Source organism: Salmo salar, unplaced genomic scaffold, assembly GCF_965601325.2.
Source record: "Salmo salar unplaced genomic scaffold, fSalSal1 ptg000432l, whole genome shotgun sequence".
Classification (NCBI taxonomy): Eukaryota; Metazoa; Chordata; class Actinopteri; order Salmoniformes; family Salmonidae; genus Salmo; species Salmo salar.
The window spans coordinates 3,290,001-3,307,003 of NW_027675387.1; the positions used below are offsets into that span (position 1 = coordinate 3,290,001).

General features: G+C 39.6%; 2 protein-coding genes and 1 long non-coding RNA gene across 3 annotated transcripts in view; all 3 read right to left on the bottom strand.

Annotated features, from left to right (window-relative positions):
* LOC145876031 (uncharacterized) overlaps positions 1-3,704 on the bottom strand; it is a 12,697-nt gene extending 8,993 nt beyond the window's left edge. The window contains exon 1 of the mRNA XM_082971804.1: positions 3,686-3,704. Within this exon, the coding sequence (XP_082827930.1) occupies positions 3,686-3,704 (19 nt within the window). The remainder of the gene's footprint in view (positions 1-3,685) is intronic.
* Positions 3,705-6,615: 2,911 nt separating this feature from the next.
* Positions 6,616-10,598, bottom strand: LOC145876124 (NLR family CARD domain-containing protein 3-like). The gene is made up of 3 exons (XM_082971908.1): positions 10,292-10,598; positions 8,105-9,911; positions 6,616-7,872 (listed from the first exon to the last, which is right to left on the bottom strand). Exons 1-3 carry the CDS (start codon positions 10,503-10,505, stop codon positions 7,683-7,685), a joined length of 2,211 nt encoding a protein of 736 aa, XP_082828034.1. The 5' UTR covers positions 10,506-10,598; the 3' UTR covers positions 6,616-7,682.
* Positions 10,599-10,637: 39 nt separating this feature from the next.
* On the bottom strand, positions 10,638-15,388 carry LOC123735937 (uncharacterized). The gene is made up of 5 exons (XR_006765829.2): positions 15,257-15,388; positions 13,082-13,357; positions 12,262-12,378; positions 11,028-11,144; positions 10,638-10,734 (listed from the first exon to the last, which is right to left on the bottom strand). It is a non-coding gene; the product is annotated as an uncharacterized LOC123735937 (long non-coding RNA).
* Positions 15,389-17,003: the final 1,615 nt, after the last annotated feature.

Here is a 17,003-nt window from a genome sequence, read left to right on the forward strand (position 1 = left end):
TAACAGAGACTACAACAAAACATGCTAACCTCTCACCATTACCAATAACAGAGGCTACAACAAAACATGCTAACCTCTCACCATTACCAATAACAGAGGATACAACAAAACATGCTAACCTCTCACCATTACCAATAACAGAGGATACAACAAAACATGCTAACCTCTCACCATTACCAATAACAGAGACTACAACAAAACATGCTAACCTCTCACCATTACCAATAACAGAGGCTACAACAAAACATGCTAACCTCTCACCATTACCAATACCAGAGGCTACAACAAAACATGCTAACCTCTCACCATTACCAATATGAGAGGCTACAACAAAACATGCTAACCTCTCACCATTACCAATAACAGAGGCTACAACAAAACATGCTAACCTCTCACCATTACCAATAACAGAGGATACAACAAAACATGCTAACCTCTCACCATTACCAATAACAGAGGCTACAACAAAACATGCTAACCTCTCACCATTACCAATAACAGAGGATACAACAAAACATGCTAACCTCTCACCATTACCAATAACAGAGGATACAACAAAACATGCTAACCTCTCACCATTACCAATTTTATTTATTTGTTTCACCTTTATTTAACCAGGTAGGCAAGTTGAGAACAAGTTCTCATTTACAATTGCGACCTGGCCAAGATAAAGCAAAGCAGTTCGACACATATAACAACACAGAGTAACACATGGAGTTAAACAAATGTAACCCTCTCACCAGGCTTGAATATGACTCTCACAACATTAACATATGTAGAGTATCTCAGCAGCATGGGACTTTAGGTGAGAAGGACATCTCCAATAAGAATTCCTATTGTAAACTATCTAGGGTTATGACAATAGGGTATTAACTTCAGATGAAATGATTATAGGTTTCTGTTATTGAATCAGGATAAACCATCCCGTGCATTAAATTAAAACAATTAATGACTCCACCAAGGCAACATACATAATGTTCCATATGTGTATTAAAACATTTTCAAACACAAATACATGTTCAGACACAACATCAAAAGAAATAAAAAAAATAATAAACCCCAATGAGTCGTGCACAACCAGTGTCCAAATTAAGCACCTCACATTGTGGTTACTCACGACTTGGTAGATATTCCCTCAGCGAAGTATGGCAGTTCCATGCAGGTTTCCTCACAAACTCCAAGGCAAGCACAGCGACACATGCAGACAGTACTCCTTAGTAACCGATATCCCCATGGCAACACGAAGTCGTTAAGCTTCCCAAGCAATTATCTCCCGGTGTCACACGATGCTAGGCTAACCTCTAGCTGGCTAATACCTCCACGACGAGACGGTAGCTTCAGTCTTTACTAAGTTTTAACAAAATTATAACAACTCTTTTATTAAATAAAATATGTATTTCCCTTCATGTCTTAGTAGCTATGGGTTTTGTTGTAGTTCTGTTGTCTTCTTTTATAATTTTTCTTCACCAACCGTCCTGAGGTAAAACGTCCATCCTTTCATCAACGTCTTTTTCCCTCCCGTTAACCAGGTCAACTCCCATTGGCCACAACTTAACAAGCGACCTTATTGGTCAAAACGTAAACTTCAAAGTAAAACAAACTATTCACTTATACATTAAATAAATATTTCTTCAAAAAGCATAATGCATTAACAACATTACAGTTTAGGAGCAATTCAATCATCTTTTAAATATAATACCAATTAATTATAACAAATAAACTCAATACTTGGTTCAAACAAGGGTATTACAGAAACATACAGTCAATAATACAGTAGAAAAATAAGTCTATATACAATGTGAGCAAATGAAGTGAAATAAGGGAGGTAAAGGCAAAAAAAGGCCATGGTGGCAAAGTAAATACAATATAGCAAGTAAAACACTGGAATGGTAGATATCAGTGGAAGAAAGTGCAAAGTAGAAATAATGGGGTGCAAAGGAGCTAAATAAATAAATACAGTAGGGGAAGAGGTAGTTGGGCTAAATTATAGATGGGCTATGTACAGGTGCAGTAATCTGTGAGCTGCTCTGACAGCTGGTGCTTAAAGCTAGTGAGGGAGATAAGTGTTTTGAGTTTTAGAGATTTTTGTAGTTCGTTCCAGTCATTGGCAGCAGAGAACTGGAAGAAGAGGCGGCCGAAGGAGGAATTGGCTTTGGGGGTGACCAGGGAGATATACCTGCTGGAGCGCGTGCTACAGGTGGGTGCTGCTATGGTGACCAGTGAGCGGAGATAAGGGGGGACTTTACCTAGCAGGGTCTTGTAGATGACCTGGAGCCAGTGGGTTTAGCAACGAGTATGAAGCGAGGGCCAGACAACGAGAGCGTACAGGTCGCAGTGGTGGGTAGTACAGTGGGGGAAAAAAGTATTTGATCCCCTGCTGATTTTGTACGTTTGCCCACTGACAAAGAAATGATCAGTCTATAATTTTAATGGTAGGTTTATTTGAACAGTGAGAGACAGAATAACAGCAAAAAAATCAAGAAAAACGCATGTCAAAAATGTTATACAATTATTTGCATTTTAATGAGGGAAATGAGTATTTGACCCCTCTGCAAAACATGACTTATTACTTGGTGGCAAAACCCTTTCTTGTAGTTGGCCACCAGGTTTGCACACATCTCGGGAGGGATTTTGTCCCACTCCTCTTTGCAGATCTTCTCCAAGTCATTAAGGTTTCGAGGCTGACGTTTGGCAACTCGAACCTTCAGCTCCCTCCACAGATTTTCTATGGGATTAAGGTCTGGAGACTGGCTAGGCCACTCCAGGACCTTAATGTGCTTCTTCTTGAGCCACTCCTTTGTTGCCTTGGCCGTGTGTTTTGGGTCATTGTCATGCTGGAATACCCATCCACAACCCATTTTCAATGCCCTGGCTGAGGGAAGGAGGTTCTCACCCAAGATTTGACGTTACATGGCCCCGTCTATTGTCCCTTTGATGCAGTGAAGTTGTCCTGTCCCCTTAGCAGAAAAACACCCCCAAAGCATAATGTTTCCACCTCCATGTTTGACGGTGGAGATGGTGTTCTTGGGGTCATAGGCAGCAATCCTCCTCCTCCAAACACTGCGAGTTGAGTTGATGTCAAAGAGCTCCATTTTGGTCTCATCTGACCACAACATTTTCACCAGTTGTCCTCTGAATCATTCAGATGTTCATTGGCAAACTTCAGACGGGCATGTATATGTGCTTTCTTGAGCAGGGGGACCTTGCGGGCGCTGCAGGATTTCCGTCCTAGTGTGTTACCAATTGTTTTCTTGGTGACTGTGGTCCCAGCTGCCTTAAGATCATTGACAAGATCCTCCCGTGGAGTTCTGGGCTGATTCCTCACCGTTCTCATGATCATTGCAACTCCACGAGGTGAGATCTTGCATGGAGCCCCAGGCCGAGGGATATTGAAAGTTCTTTTGTGTTTCTTCCATTTGCGAATAATCGCACCAAATGTTGTCACCTTCTCACCAAGCTGCTTGGCGATGGTCGTGTAGCCCATTCCAGCCTTGTGTAGGTCTACAATCTTGTCCCTGACATCCTTGGAGAGCTCTTTGGTCTTGGCCATGGTGGAGAGTTTGGAATCTGATTGATTGATTGCTTCTGTGGACAGGTGTCTTTTTTAAGTTGCGGTTAGGAGCACTCCCTTTAAGAGTGTGCTCCTAATCTCAGCTCGTTACCTGTATAAAAGACACCTGGGAGCCAGAAATCTGTCGTGTCATTGGGGTACCATTAAACTGAAGACATGTTTATCAATTAACTCCCTGTAATTATTATCACACGATTAAACTGATTAATCGTTTAATTGTAATTAACTCGGAGATCGAGGCACCAAGGAGAATATTCAGATTACAAAGCTATAATTTTCCTAATATAACTTTCCTCTACTATAATATTATAGTATAGGCCGATTATCTTCTGGTTTAAATGGTGTATTTTACCTCGAGTCCAGTCTCATTCCAAACATCGTAAATTGTTGTATCTGCACGAACCCAGTCTTTACTAAAATCATCCATACATCAATTGTCTTAAAATCATTTATTTACTACACTAAGTAATTAACAGAAAACATACAAACAGTAATTATCGTCACAAAGGATTGGTATAGTAATGTGCCCTAATGGCTAACAGGCATGGCTGGTCTGTTAGACAATGGGTCATAAACGGTCAGCTGAGAATGTACACAGAGTTCATTAATATTAACAATTGACAATTGAAGGCTCACTCATTCGGGAACAATTGCAATCAATATATATTTACGCTCATGTGTCGTCGTCGGGATCCTTGTTCGAGCGTCGTTCTGTGGAGAGTTTTGTCTCTCTCTCTCTCTCGGTTAGAATGGATCTTTCAAAGCGACATTCATTAATGTTGTTATAGAATGGATGTTTCGTTGGTCTTCGCGTTCGATGATATAATTTACTTAGCTGCAGACTAATAATTAATATCAAAGACTTGTTCTTATTCTGTCGGTATCAATAGTCTAAAAGTTAACCACATGGTATGGTTCACTTTCAGTAAAGGAATTGGATGGTAAAACCTATTGGCCATGGAGTGGAGGCCTGGTCTGAAGAAATGTAAATCAGGGTGGGTTTTATAGTGACCCTTGAACAGGCTTGTGAAATGACGCCTGGTCTTGTCTGTGTCCCTTGGGGGGCGTGCCGATGGCTGAGTGAAGCTTGGTACAGAAATCCAATTCTATCACATTAACATCAGTACATAGCATCTCAATGTATTACAAATAGCTTTATCCTTATTAATACATTTTATACAACCATTATGATGCAAGTCTTAACCTGTTTAGGATAGGGGGCAGTATTGACACGGCTGGATAAAAAACATACCCGATTTAATCTGGTTACCACTCCTACCCAGTAACTAGAATATGCATATACTTATTACATATGGATAGAAAACACCCTAAATTTTCTAAAACTGTTTGAATGGTGTCTGTGAGTATAACAGAACTCAAATGGCAGGTCAAAACCTGAGAGATTCCTTTACAGGAAGTGGCCTGTCTGACCATTTCTTGAACTTCTTTTCCATCTCTATCATTTACTAAGGAATCTCTGCTCTAACGTGACACTTCCCACGTCGTCCATAGGCGCTCAGAGCCCGGGAAAAAACAGAATGTCGTCATTCCAGCCCCAGGCTGAAACACATTATCGCCTTTCTCAAGTGGCCGATCAAGGGACACTGGGCTTAGGCGCGTGACCCGACCGCCCCCGCCTTTGGGATTTTTTCCTCTGTTTGCCGAAAAGGAGATTCCCTGTCGGAATATTATCGCTTTTCTACGAGAAAAATGTCGTAAAAATTTATTTTAAACAGCGGTTGACATGCTTCGAAGTACGGTAATGGAATATTTAGAATTTTATTGTCACGAATTGCGCCATGCGCGCGACACTTCTTTACTATTTCGGATAGTGTCTGGAACGCACGAACAAAACGCCGCTATTCGGATATAACGATGGATTATTTTGGACCAAACCAACATTTGTTATTGAAGTAGCAGTCCTGGGTGTGCATTCTGACGAAGACAACAAAAGGTAATCAAACTTTTATAATAGTAAATATGATTATGGTGAGTGCTAAACTTGCCGGGTGTCTAAATAGCGAGCCCGTGATGCCTGGGCTATGTACTTAGAATATTGCAAAATGTGCTTTCACCAAAAAGCTATTTTAAAATCGGACATATCGAGTGCATAGAGGAGGTCTGTATCTATAATTCTTAAAATAATTGTTATGCTTTTTGTGAACGTTTATCGTGAGTAATTTAGTAAAATGTTAGCGAATTCCCCGGAAGTTTGCGGGGGGTATGCTAGTTCTGAACGTCACATGCTAATGTAAAAAGCTAGTTTTTGATATAAATATGAACTTGATTGAACAAAACATGCATGTATTGTATAACATAATGTCCTAGGGTTGTCATCTGATGAAGATCATCAAAGGTGAGTGCTGCATTTAGCTGTCTTCTGGGTTTTGGTGACATTATATGCTGGCTTGAAAAATGGGTGTCTGATTATTTCTGGCTTGGTACTCTGCTGACATAATCTAATGTTTTGCTTTCGTTGTAAAGCCTTTTTGAAATCGGACAGTGTGGTTAGATTAACGAGAGTCTTGTCTTTAAATAGCTGTAAAATAGTCATATGTTTGAGAAATTGAAGTAATAGGATTTTTAAGGTTTTGAAAATCGCGCCACAGGCTGCCAGTGGCTGTTACGTAGGTGGGACGAATTCGTCCCGCCTAGCCCAGAGAGGTTAAGCTGAGGCTATTATATAAACAGTTTTATGGTAATATGGCTATATTGTCTCTTCTGAGTATCACAAAATTGTACCAAGCGGACCAGTTCGTAGCTGGATTCTTCACCAATCTTCCATACCTTCTCCAGAACACAAATGTCGCTTGGCTCCCCAATTCTGTGAGTTGGAAGAATTTCCTGTGTCTCTCTATGGGCCATGTGGCCAGAGACTCCTCTTAGAGTTTTTACAACCCTTTCACACAGGGCCTGGGTGGTTGGGAAGGTAGGTTGGGGGATGGTACAAAGGGGAGGGGGTCAACTGTCCTTCCTGTACCCAAAGAGGCCAACGTCATGACAAATCTTTCTGATTGAGACAAAACGGATGGCACTGTGATAGACTGCATCTAATTGATTGAGTAGGGTATTGGAGGCTATTTTGTAAATGACATCGCCGAAGTCGAGGATCGGTAGGATGGTCAGTTTTATAAGGGTATGTTTGCAGCATGAGTGAAGGATGCTATGTTGCGAAATAGGAAGCCAATTCTAGATTTAATTTTGGATTGGAGATGTTTAATATAAGTCTGGAAGGAGAGTTTACAGTCTAACCAGACACCTAGGTATTTGTAGTTGTCCACATATTCTAAGTCAGAACCGTCCAGAGTAGTGATGCTGGACAGGCGGGCAGGTGCAGGCAGCGATCGGTTGAAGAGCATGCATTTAGTTTTACTTGTATTTAAGAGCAGTTGGAGGCCACGGAAGGAGAGCTGTATGGCATTGAAGCTCGTCTAGAGGTTAGTTAACACAGTGTCCAAAGAAGGGCCAGAAGTATACAGAATAACACCAATAACAGAGGGGGTCTGATCTTTGTGCCTCTGTAAATGTCTCATTCATCATCATTAACGATTCATTCATGATTATTCATAATCATGGTAGCATCCACATTAATGTAGAAGTGTTCAGAAACATCTTCTATTCTTACTGACAATACAAGTGAAGTGACTCCAAAATGACAGGACATTATTCACCATTCAGTTTCTATTAGGAAAACATCATCCAAAACACAACCAAGACAAACTGCAAATGAATTCAACAGGTTTGTAGAATCACAATTGATGTAATCACTGCAGGCATGGATCATGGGACTAAATACTAAACTTATGAAAACTTTAATACAATATAAGTGAATTTGTCCGAATATGTACAACTTTTTCAAATGGGAGAACTAAATACATAAAGTGCTTTCCTTTCTTAACAGTAACACAGCTATGTATGAAAATACCCTAAAATAAAAGGTGACATTCTGTACTGTCACCTAATATGAAACATTCTATCTCAAATCCAAAATGCTGGATCATAGCACCACATTTAAAACTGTAAGCTTCACTGTCCAAACACATATGGTGTGGACTATGTGTGCCTGGTAAACACATGTGGATCTGGTGAACAGTTATCACTTGTTGACCAACTACAGGAATACTGACCTCAGCGTCTCCAGTTTACAGTGTGGATCCTCCAGTCCAGCAGAGAGCAGCTTCACTCCTGAATCCTTCAGGTCATTGTTACTCAGGTCCAGCTCTCTCAGGTGTGAGGGGTTTGACTTCAGAGCTGAGACCAGAGAAGCACAGCCTTTCTTTGTGACTCCACAGCCTGACAGCCTGCAACGAGATCATCATGACTTCACAAACACACTGGTAATTTAACACCAGTAGTGTAGAAGGACAAGGGTAGATGCATTTGGTTCATATTCCCAAACAACACATAGATTCATCTTCCATCAATGCATTTATTCAATATGTTTTTCAATATACATATTATAATACATATTTTTCTCCAAACATAATATTTCTTCCTGATGAATACTTCTTATATGTCATTTTATTTACTCACAGAGCAGCTCTGGAGGCTTTGACCACTGGCAGCAGCCTCAGAAGACCTTCCTCTGATCTAGAGAATTTCTTCAGGTCAAACACATCCAGCTCCTTTTCTGAAGTCAGCAATACAAAGGCCAGAGCTGACCACTGTGCAGGTGACAGGTTGGGTTCTGAGAGACTTCCTGATCTCAGGTAGCTTTGGATCTCCTCCACTAGAGAATGGTCATTCAGTTCATTCAGACAGTGGAACAGATTGATGCTCCTCTCTGGAGAAGGATTCTCCCTGATCTTCTTCTTGATGTACTTGACTGTTTCTTCATGGCTCTGTGAGCTGCTTCTTGTCTTTGTCAGTAGACCTCGTAAGTGCTTCTGATTGGATTCCAGTGAGAGGCCCAGAAGGAAGCGGAGGAACAGGTCCAGGTTTCCTGTCTCACTTTGTAAGGCTTTATCCAGGGCACTCTTGTAGACAGTAACTTCAGTAACTTCAGGCTTGTCTCTGAACAGCGAGAAAACGTATCTGAACATTGATTGAGGTTCATCCATTAGATTCTCATTGTTGTTGATGAATGAGAGGAACACATATACAGCAGCCAGAAACTCCTGAATGCTCAGATGAACAAAGCAGTACACCTTGTTCTGGTACAGCCCACATTCCTCTTTAAAGAGCTGTGTGCACAATCCTGAGTACACTGAGGCTTCATTGACATCAATGCCAGCCTCTTTCAGGTCTTTTTCATAGAAAATCAGATTGCCCTTCACTAGCTGTTGAAAAGCCAGTTTTCCCAGTGACAGAATGCTCTCTTTATTCCAGTGTGGACCTGTCTCTTCTTTCCCAAGATACTTTTCATTCTTCTGTTTGGTATGAAACACCACAAGGTGTGTGTACATCTCAGTCAGAGTCTTGGGCATCTCTTCTCTCTTATGTTCCAGCATGTGTTCGAGGACTGTTGCAGAAATCCAACAGAAGACTGGAATGTGGCACATGATGTGGAGGCTCCTTGATGTCTTTATGTGTGAGATGATTCTGCTGGCCAGGTCCTCATCACTGAATCTCTTCCTGAAGTACTCCTCCTTCTGTGGGTCATTGAACCCTCGTACCTCTGTCACCTGGTCAACACACCCTGAAGGGATCTTATTGGCTGCTGCAGGTCGGGTCGTTATCCAGAGGAGAGCAGAGGGAAGCAGATTTCCCTTGATGAGATTTGTCAGCAGAACATCCACTGAGGTTGACTCTGTGACGTCCCAACAGATCTTGTTCTTCTGGAAGTCTAGGGGCAGTCGGCACTCATCCAGACCATCAAAGATGAACAGAACTTTGTACTTGTCGAAGTTGGAGATTGTTGATTGTTTGGTTTCCATTGAGAAGTGATTAAGAAGTTCAATGAAAGTGTGTTTGTCCTCTTTCATCAAATTCAGCTCCCGAAAAGGGAATGAAAACACAAATTGGACATCCTGATTTGCTTTTCCTTCAGCCCAGTCCAGAATGAACTTCTGCACAGAGACTGTTTTTCCAATGCCAGCGACTCCCTTTGTCAGCACAGTTCTGATAAGTTTGTCTTGTCCAGTTAAGGGTTTGAAGATGTCGTTACATTTGATTGCAGACTCTGGTCTTGCTTGTTTCCTGGTTGTTGTCTCAATCTGTCTCAGCTCATGTTCATTATTGACCTCTCCTGTTCCTCCCTCTGTGATGTAGAGCTCTGTGTAGATCTTATTGAGAAGTGTTGGGTTTCCTTGTTTAGCGATCCCCTCAAATACACATTGAAACTTCTTCTTTAGATTAGATTTGAGTTCACGTTGGCAAATCACAGCAAGCTCATCTGAATCTAGAAATAACACAGAGGATATTAATATTACATCTGTTTTAATGCCTACAGTATTGTAGGACAGTTATAACATTTTAAATTATAATAATTTATTCTCTTAACTGAATGTATAAATGTGTAAATGTTTTCATAATGCATTACAGACTGGTGTGACTGATTATATTATTATTGGTATTATTGATGGTATTATTAATGTTGTCTCTCTCTGTCTCTCTAAATTAATCACCACAACACATCCCTTCTGCTACTTGATGAAGCCACTAGGTGTTGTGTTAAGGCTGCTACAATATCATTGAGTTACACAGCTATTTTAGCTGTACTTTAGCTACAGCTTTTAAATGTTATAAAACATCATTCAACATGAGGCAGACAGATCTTACATTTCTCCAGTGTGTCAGCAAGCTCCTTCTGGTTCATTTTCCTCAGGACGTGCAGTGTGATCTTCAGAGCCCCCTCTCTGGCACTGCTCTCCTGCTTCTCATCTTCAGCGTCCACCACTTCCTTATCCTGCTTCTGACTCTCAAAGCCTTCTGGGAGTTCTGGACTAAGAATCCTCTTGAACATCTTCAGCTCGTTCTTCACAAATGTCATCATTTTCTCTTCAAGCAACTAAAATAAATCAAGTAAATAAGTTAAGCAAGAGAAGAAATGCTTTCTCATTAACACATTAATGAATGATTGACAGATCAACTTTACTTGAGGTAAACAAAAACAAATGTACATAACAGGACCACATACACTGAATATAGAGTCCAGGTCTGTTTGATGACTCTGGGAAGACTGACCACTGAGAATCTCTGACTCTGATCTCTCCTGTTGGTTTCTGTGGACAAAACATGAGATTACATCTCCTCATCCAGGGAGTACACACACACACACACACACACACACACACACACACACACACACACACACACACACACACACACACACACACACACACACACGGAGGGAACGTTGTGTTTGTTTAATATTGTTTTAGGACTATGAAAATGGACTAAAGGATTAGCCTATGGATTATGAAAACAACCAAAAGAAATGTGAAAATGGGAGAGGAGAAATGACTAGAGACAGTATTGTTTAACTCACTGACCATGACCCATGAGTTCTTCTTACCTTTGTTCAGTAGAAAAGTCTCCCTCTCTAAACATTATAGGACGATTCATAGACCAGTCACTCTTCATGGACACACAGCTGGTTACAGAGGAGGTTGGTCTCTCCTGCTTGATTGGTCTTCAGCACAACAGAGACAAACATTACATCTCTCATCTACTCTGATCTCAGATGGGAAACATAAGAAGAGTTCCAACATGCAACATATCATTTTACAGAAATGTTCGGAAATTTTCCTTTTATGGTTTAAAGAAATTATGGAAGAGATTGGTGTGTTTTTTCACTATCTAATCATGGCATGGCGTTGTTCAGTGACAGACATGTATTTGTTTAAAATCTATCACTTGATGGTTTCATTTCAGAGAGAGAAATAATGTTTTTTTGCTAAATGCTATATATCTGCCTCACTCTCAGAGAAATCAGTAGTACTGCCAGGTTTAACACAGTAATAATATATATCTGCCTCACAGAGAAATCAGTAGTACTGCTAGGTTTAATACAGTAATAATATATATCTGCCTCTCAGAGAAATCAGTAGTACTGCTAGGTTTAACACAGTAATAATATATATCTGCCTCACTCTCAGAGAAATCAGTAGTACTGCTAGGTTTAACACAGTAATAGTATATTTCTGTCTCACTCTCAGAGATCAGGCTATACGGAGTACCAGTACTGAGTCAATGTGCAGGGGTACCAGGTAGTTGAGGTAATAATGATACTATAAGGAGTACCAGTACTGAGTCAATGTGCAGGGGTACCAGGTAGTTGAGGTAATAATGATACTATAAGGAGTACCAGTACTGAGTCAATATGCAGGGGTACCAGGTAGTTGAGGTAATAATGAGACTATAAGGAGTACCAGTACTGAGTCAATGTGCAGGGGTACCAGGTAATTGAGGTAATATGTACATGTAAGTAGGGGTAAAAGTGACTAGGCAATCAGGATAGAGATTACATGTCCTCATCCAGGGAGAGCACACACACACACACACACACACACACACACACACACACACACACACACACACACACACACACACACACACACACACACACACACACACACACACAATGGACACACACACACACACACACACACAGGGAGGGAATGTTGTGTTTGTTTAATATTGTTTAAGGACTATGAAAATGGAAAAAAGAAATGTGAAAATGGGAGAGGAGAAATGACTAGAGACAGTGTTGTTTAACTCACTGACCATGACCCATGAGTTCTTCTTACCTTTGTTCAGTAGAAAAGTCTCCCTCTCTAAAGTATATAGGTTCACCCATAGACTTGTCACTCTTCATGGACACACAGCTGGGTACAGGGGAGGCTGGTCTCTCCTGCTTGATTGGTCTTCAACACAACAGAGACAAACATTACATCTCTCATCTACTCTGATCTCAGATGGGAAACATAAGAAGAGTTCCAAAACGCAACATATCACTTTACAGAAATGAGCTTTTATTGTTTAAAGAAATTATGTATTAATTATTACATCTCTCACAGACAAGGATTTGTTTAAAATCTATCACTTGATGGTTTCATTTCAGAGAGACAAAAATCATGTTTTTTTATGCAAAATGCTATATATCTCCCTCACTCTCAAATGTGACCGACCGGCTCAATTTGGTAATTAACTAAATAACTACATATATAGTGATTTTGGTTTATGTCAGTTTAATTGTTTGTTATGGTATAAGTTGTTATTTTATGATTGTAAGTGATAAAATTAACTAGTAATTCTCAGTAATTACTACTTTAGTAAGGAATAACACATTTTTTCAGCACTACTGCAGTTGCTAAATAATTCCAATAGATGGGAACATAAGACCACAATGACATTTCAGAATATTAGTTTAGTTTTCTCCCTGGATACACCACCACTCCCCACGCTTCCTGCAGAACCCCTGCAGTACCTCCGCAGACCCCGGATTGAGAACCCCTGATTTAGCAGATGCTCTTATCCAGAGAGATTTACAGTAAGTGCATTCACCTTAAGATAGCTATTTATTTAGGAAATAAACTAAATCAAGTATTCATAAAATTGTCATCTTACCTCTTAGCTTTGGTGTCATGTCCCCCAGAGAGATGCATTTTGGAGGCAGGGCCCCCCTCCTCTCTCTCCCCAGAGAGACTCATTTTAGAGGCAGGACCCCCCTCCTCTCTCTCCCCAGAGAGACTCATTTTAGAGGCAGGGCCCCCCTCCTCTCTCTCCCCAGAGAGACTCATTTTAGAGGCGGGGCCCCCCTCCTCTCTCTCCCCAGAGAGTCTCATTTTAGAGGCAGGTCCCTCCTCTCTCTCCCCAGAGAGACTCATTTTAGAGCACTGACCCCTAAACAGAGATCCAACATGTTGGTTGTGGTTAACACAGTGACAACTAAACAGAGATCCAGCATGTTGGTTGTGGTTAACACAGTGACAACTAAACAGAGATCCAACATGTTGGTTGTGGTCAACACAGTGACAACTAAACAGAGATCCAACATGTTGGTTGTGGTTAACACAGTGACAACTAAACAGAGATCTAGCATGTTGGTTGTGGTTAACACAGTGACAACTAAACAGAGATCCAGCATGTTGGTTGTGGTTAACACAGTGACAACTAAACAGAGATCCAGGATGTTGGTTGTGGTTAACACAGTGACAACTAAACAGAGATCCAGCATGTTGGTTGTGGTTAACACAGTCATTCTTTAATGTCAATTGTTGTAATTTATAAATTATCTCTTATCTCTTATGAAACATTTACTAACAGACATAGAAACAGTCAGGTGATTTAAAGCATCACATGAACATGTAGTTGTGACATTTCATCTCCATGGTAACTGTCAATAATAATAATAATAAGTCACTGTTTGTTAAGGTAGTTCTAGACAGAACAACAACAACAACAACAATAATAATAATAATAATAATAATAATAATAAGTCTCTGTTTGTTAAGGTAGTTATAGACAGAACAGCAACAACAATAATAATAATAATAATAATAAGTCACTGTTTGTTAAGGTAGTTATAGACAGTACAGCAACAACAACAATAATAATAATAATAATAATAATAAGTCACTGTTTGTTAAGGTAGTTATAGACAGTACAGCAACAATAATAATAATAATAATAATAATAATAATAATAATAATAAGTCACTGTTTGTTAAGGTAGTTATAGACAGTACAGCAACACAAGGCCATGTCTCACACGTATTTGTATTCACTAACAGTAGGCTATTTATTGTCTTTTTCTAAATGTATCTGAGAATGTAGACAGAAGGGCTAAAACGGACATGATTGATCCGAGGAGGAAATTGTTGATCCATTCTGGAAGTTTTTTTTTGTTGCATCAAATGAGAGATGTTATATTATGTAAAGTAGACTAGGTTATAATGTATAATAGCAGTTTGTTAGTGATATGCAGATCAAGGTCTATACCTCGGCTATAACCTACATATCATAGATGACCAGTCTAAACCTGTTCAGATCAACATAATGTTATAGTCCTACCAGTAGCAGGACAGAGAATGTACTGTATATAGCCTACATATCATAGATGACCAGTCTAAACCTGTTCAGATCAACATAATGTTATAGTCCTACCAGTAGCAGGACAGAGAGTGTACTGTATATAACCTACATATCATAGATGACCAGTCTAAACCTGTTCAGATCAACATAATGTTATAGTCCTACCAGTAGCAGGACAGAGAATGTACTGTATATAACCTACATATCATAGATGACCAGTCTAAACCTGTTCAGATCAACATAATGTTATAGTCCTACCAGTAGCAGGACAGAGAATGTACTGTATATAACCTACATATCATAGATGACCAGTCTAAACCTGTTCAGATCAACATAATGTTATAGTCCTACCAGTAGCAGGACAGAGAATGTACTGTATATAACCTACATATCATAGATGACCAGTCTAAACCTGTTCAGATCAACATAATGTTATAGTCCTACCAGTTGCAGGACAGAGAATGTACTGTATATAACCTACATATCATAGATGACCAGTCTAAACCTGTTCAGATCAGTTCACAGAGACCATCAGGTTTGTCGGCATGATAAGTGATCATAGCCTTATAATAGTTTGTAGGTAGTCTAGACCAACAGTACGAGAGTCTGCCCGTCTTTCCTACATACCAACACATTTATTCAATGTTACTGAGAAATATGTGCCACAGTTTCAACAGCCATTTTGTAACTGCGTAGACTACACACTTACTTTCACGTTCATATGAGGAAATCACAAAACTTCTGACAGTCACTGGTGCAGCCGCCTGTTTTCTTGCAGATGAAGTAGCTTTCACAGGCAGCTCATTCAACCAGCCTAAACAACAGTAAATACAAGATGTCAAATGGTCAAAAGTGAATCTCAATAGAGCCATATACATTAGAGAGAGGTATATTGCTGCAGATGTTGGATCTTAATTTGAGCCAGTTTGCTACACCTGGAAAATAATCCTGCAGAAACAGGACATTTGAATTATTGTGTGGATTATAATTAATGAACAGTTTTAAAATGGAAATGTGGAATTTATCATCTTCAGAAACCTTTTCTAAAGTTTAATTACACTCAAATACACTACAAGTTTAGTTTTTCTGCAACAGGGTGATCAAATTAAGATCCTACATCTGTACAGAGTTTATGTCTTTATCTGAAAAGGGCAGTTTGAGTTATTAGCAATAACATTGCAACTGTCAGCTGATGTAAACCTCTGTGATTGGATGTTATAGACCCCCATACATATCCCCATGTACAATTATGTGTACAGATGTAGGATCTTAATTTGATCACCCCCCACTGCAGAATAACTTTCCAGCAATGCAGGAAATGTAAAACTTGTAGTGAATTTTAGGTTTAAAAAGGCTTCTGAAGTTTGTAATTTCCACTTAGAAATTTCAGACTTGAGTTTTCTGTCTCAGTAGTAGTAGACTGTTAGGAGTGTTTTACTGTCATTCACTATACTAACATTACACCAACCTGTCTCAGTAGTAGTAGACTGTTAGGAGTGTTTTACTGTCATTCACTGTACTAACATTACATTTAATTTATCTACACACTTTACAATAATCCCTGGCAGGATTCTCACCTTGAAACTTCATTGCGATTTTTTTCTGTTCTGTTCTGAATATTCTGATGGGTGAGGCCTGAGCTGGAATGTGAAGCTAACTGAAGCTGGCTAGCTTTAGAAAACCAGTATATCAAGCCTGTATCATAGTATACCCCTCAGGCTACGTTCAGGTTTCAGCAAGAGGCAGGTATCAACATGTCGAGTTGTAGGCAACAACCTGGGTTGTATTCATTAGTTTACTCCACAGCCAACAGTTTTAAGATGTTAAATAAAACATAAACCGTTTACTCTAAACGCTGTACAACGTGACCTAAACGGTTTCTGTTGCGAAAAGTTTTGCTACGGTGGGCACTAATGAATACACACAACCTGTTTTTAGGAAGTGTAAGTTGTTGTTAGTCTCTCGAACAATATTTATTAGTCTCTCTTTCACACAACATACCTTCCTGAGTGAAAAGAGTTAACTGTAGATTATAAAGAGAACATGTTTGTTTGTTGCTTGTTGTGTTTTAAGCCTGTTTTGAGAAGACAAGTCTATAGACCTATGATAAAGTACACTCTTAGAATAAAGGGTTCCAAACGGGTCCTCCGTCTGTCCCCATAGGAGATTATTTGGGGTTCCAGGTAGAACCCTTCTGGCTTCCATGTAGAACCCTCTGTGGAAAGGGTTCTTCACGGAACCCAAGACTATTATAACACTGTCCCCCAAAAATATCATCAACTATATGAATACACATAACAATATCATCAACTATATTAATACACATAACAATATCATTAACTATATTAATACACATAACAATATCATCAACTATATGAATACACACAACAATATCATCAACTATATTAATACACATAACAATATCACCAACTATATTAATACACATAATAATACCA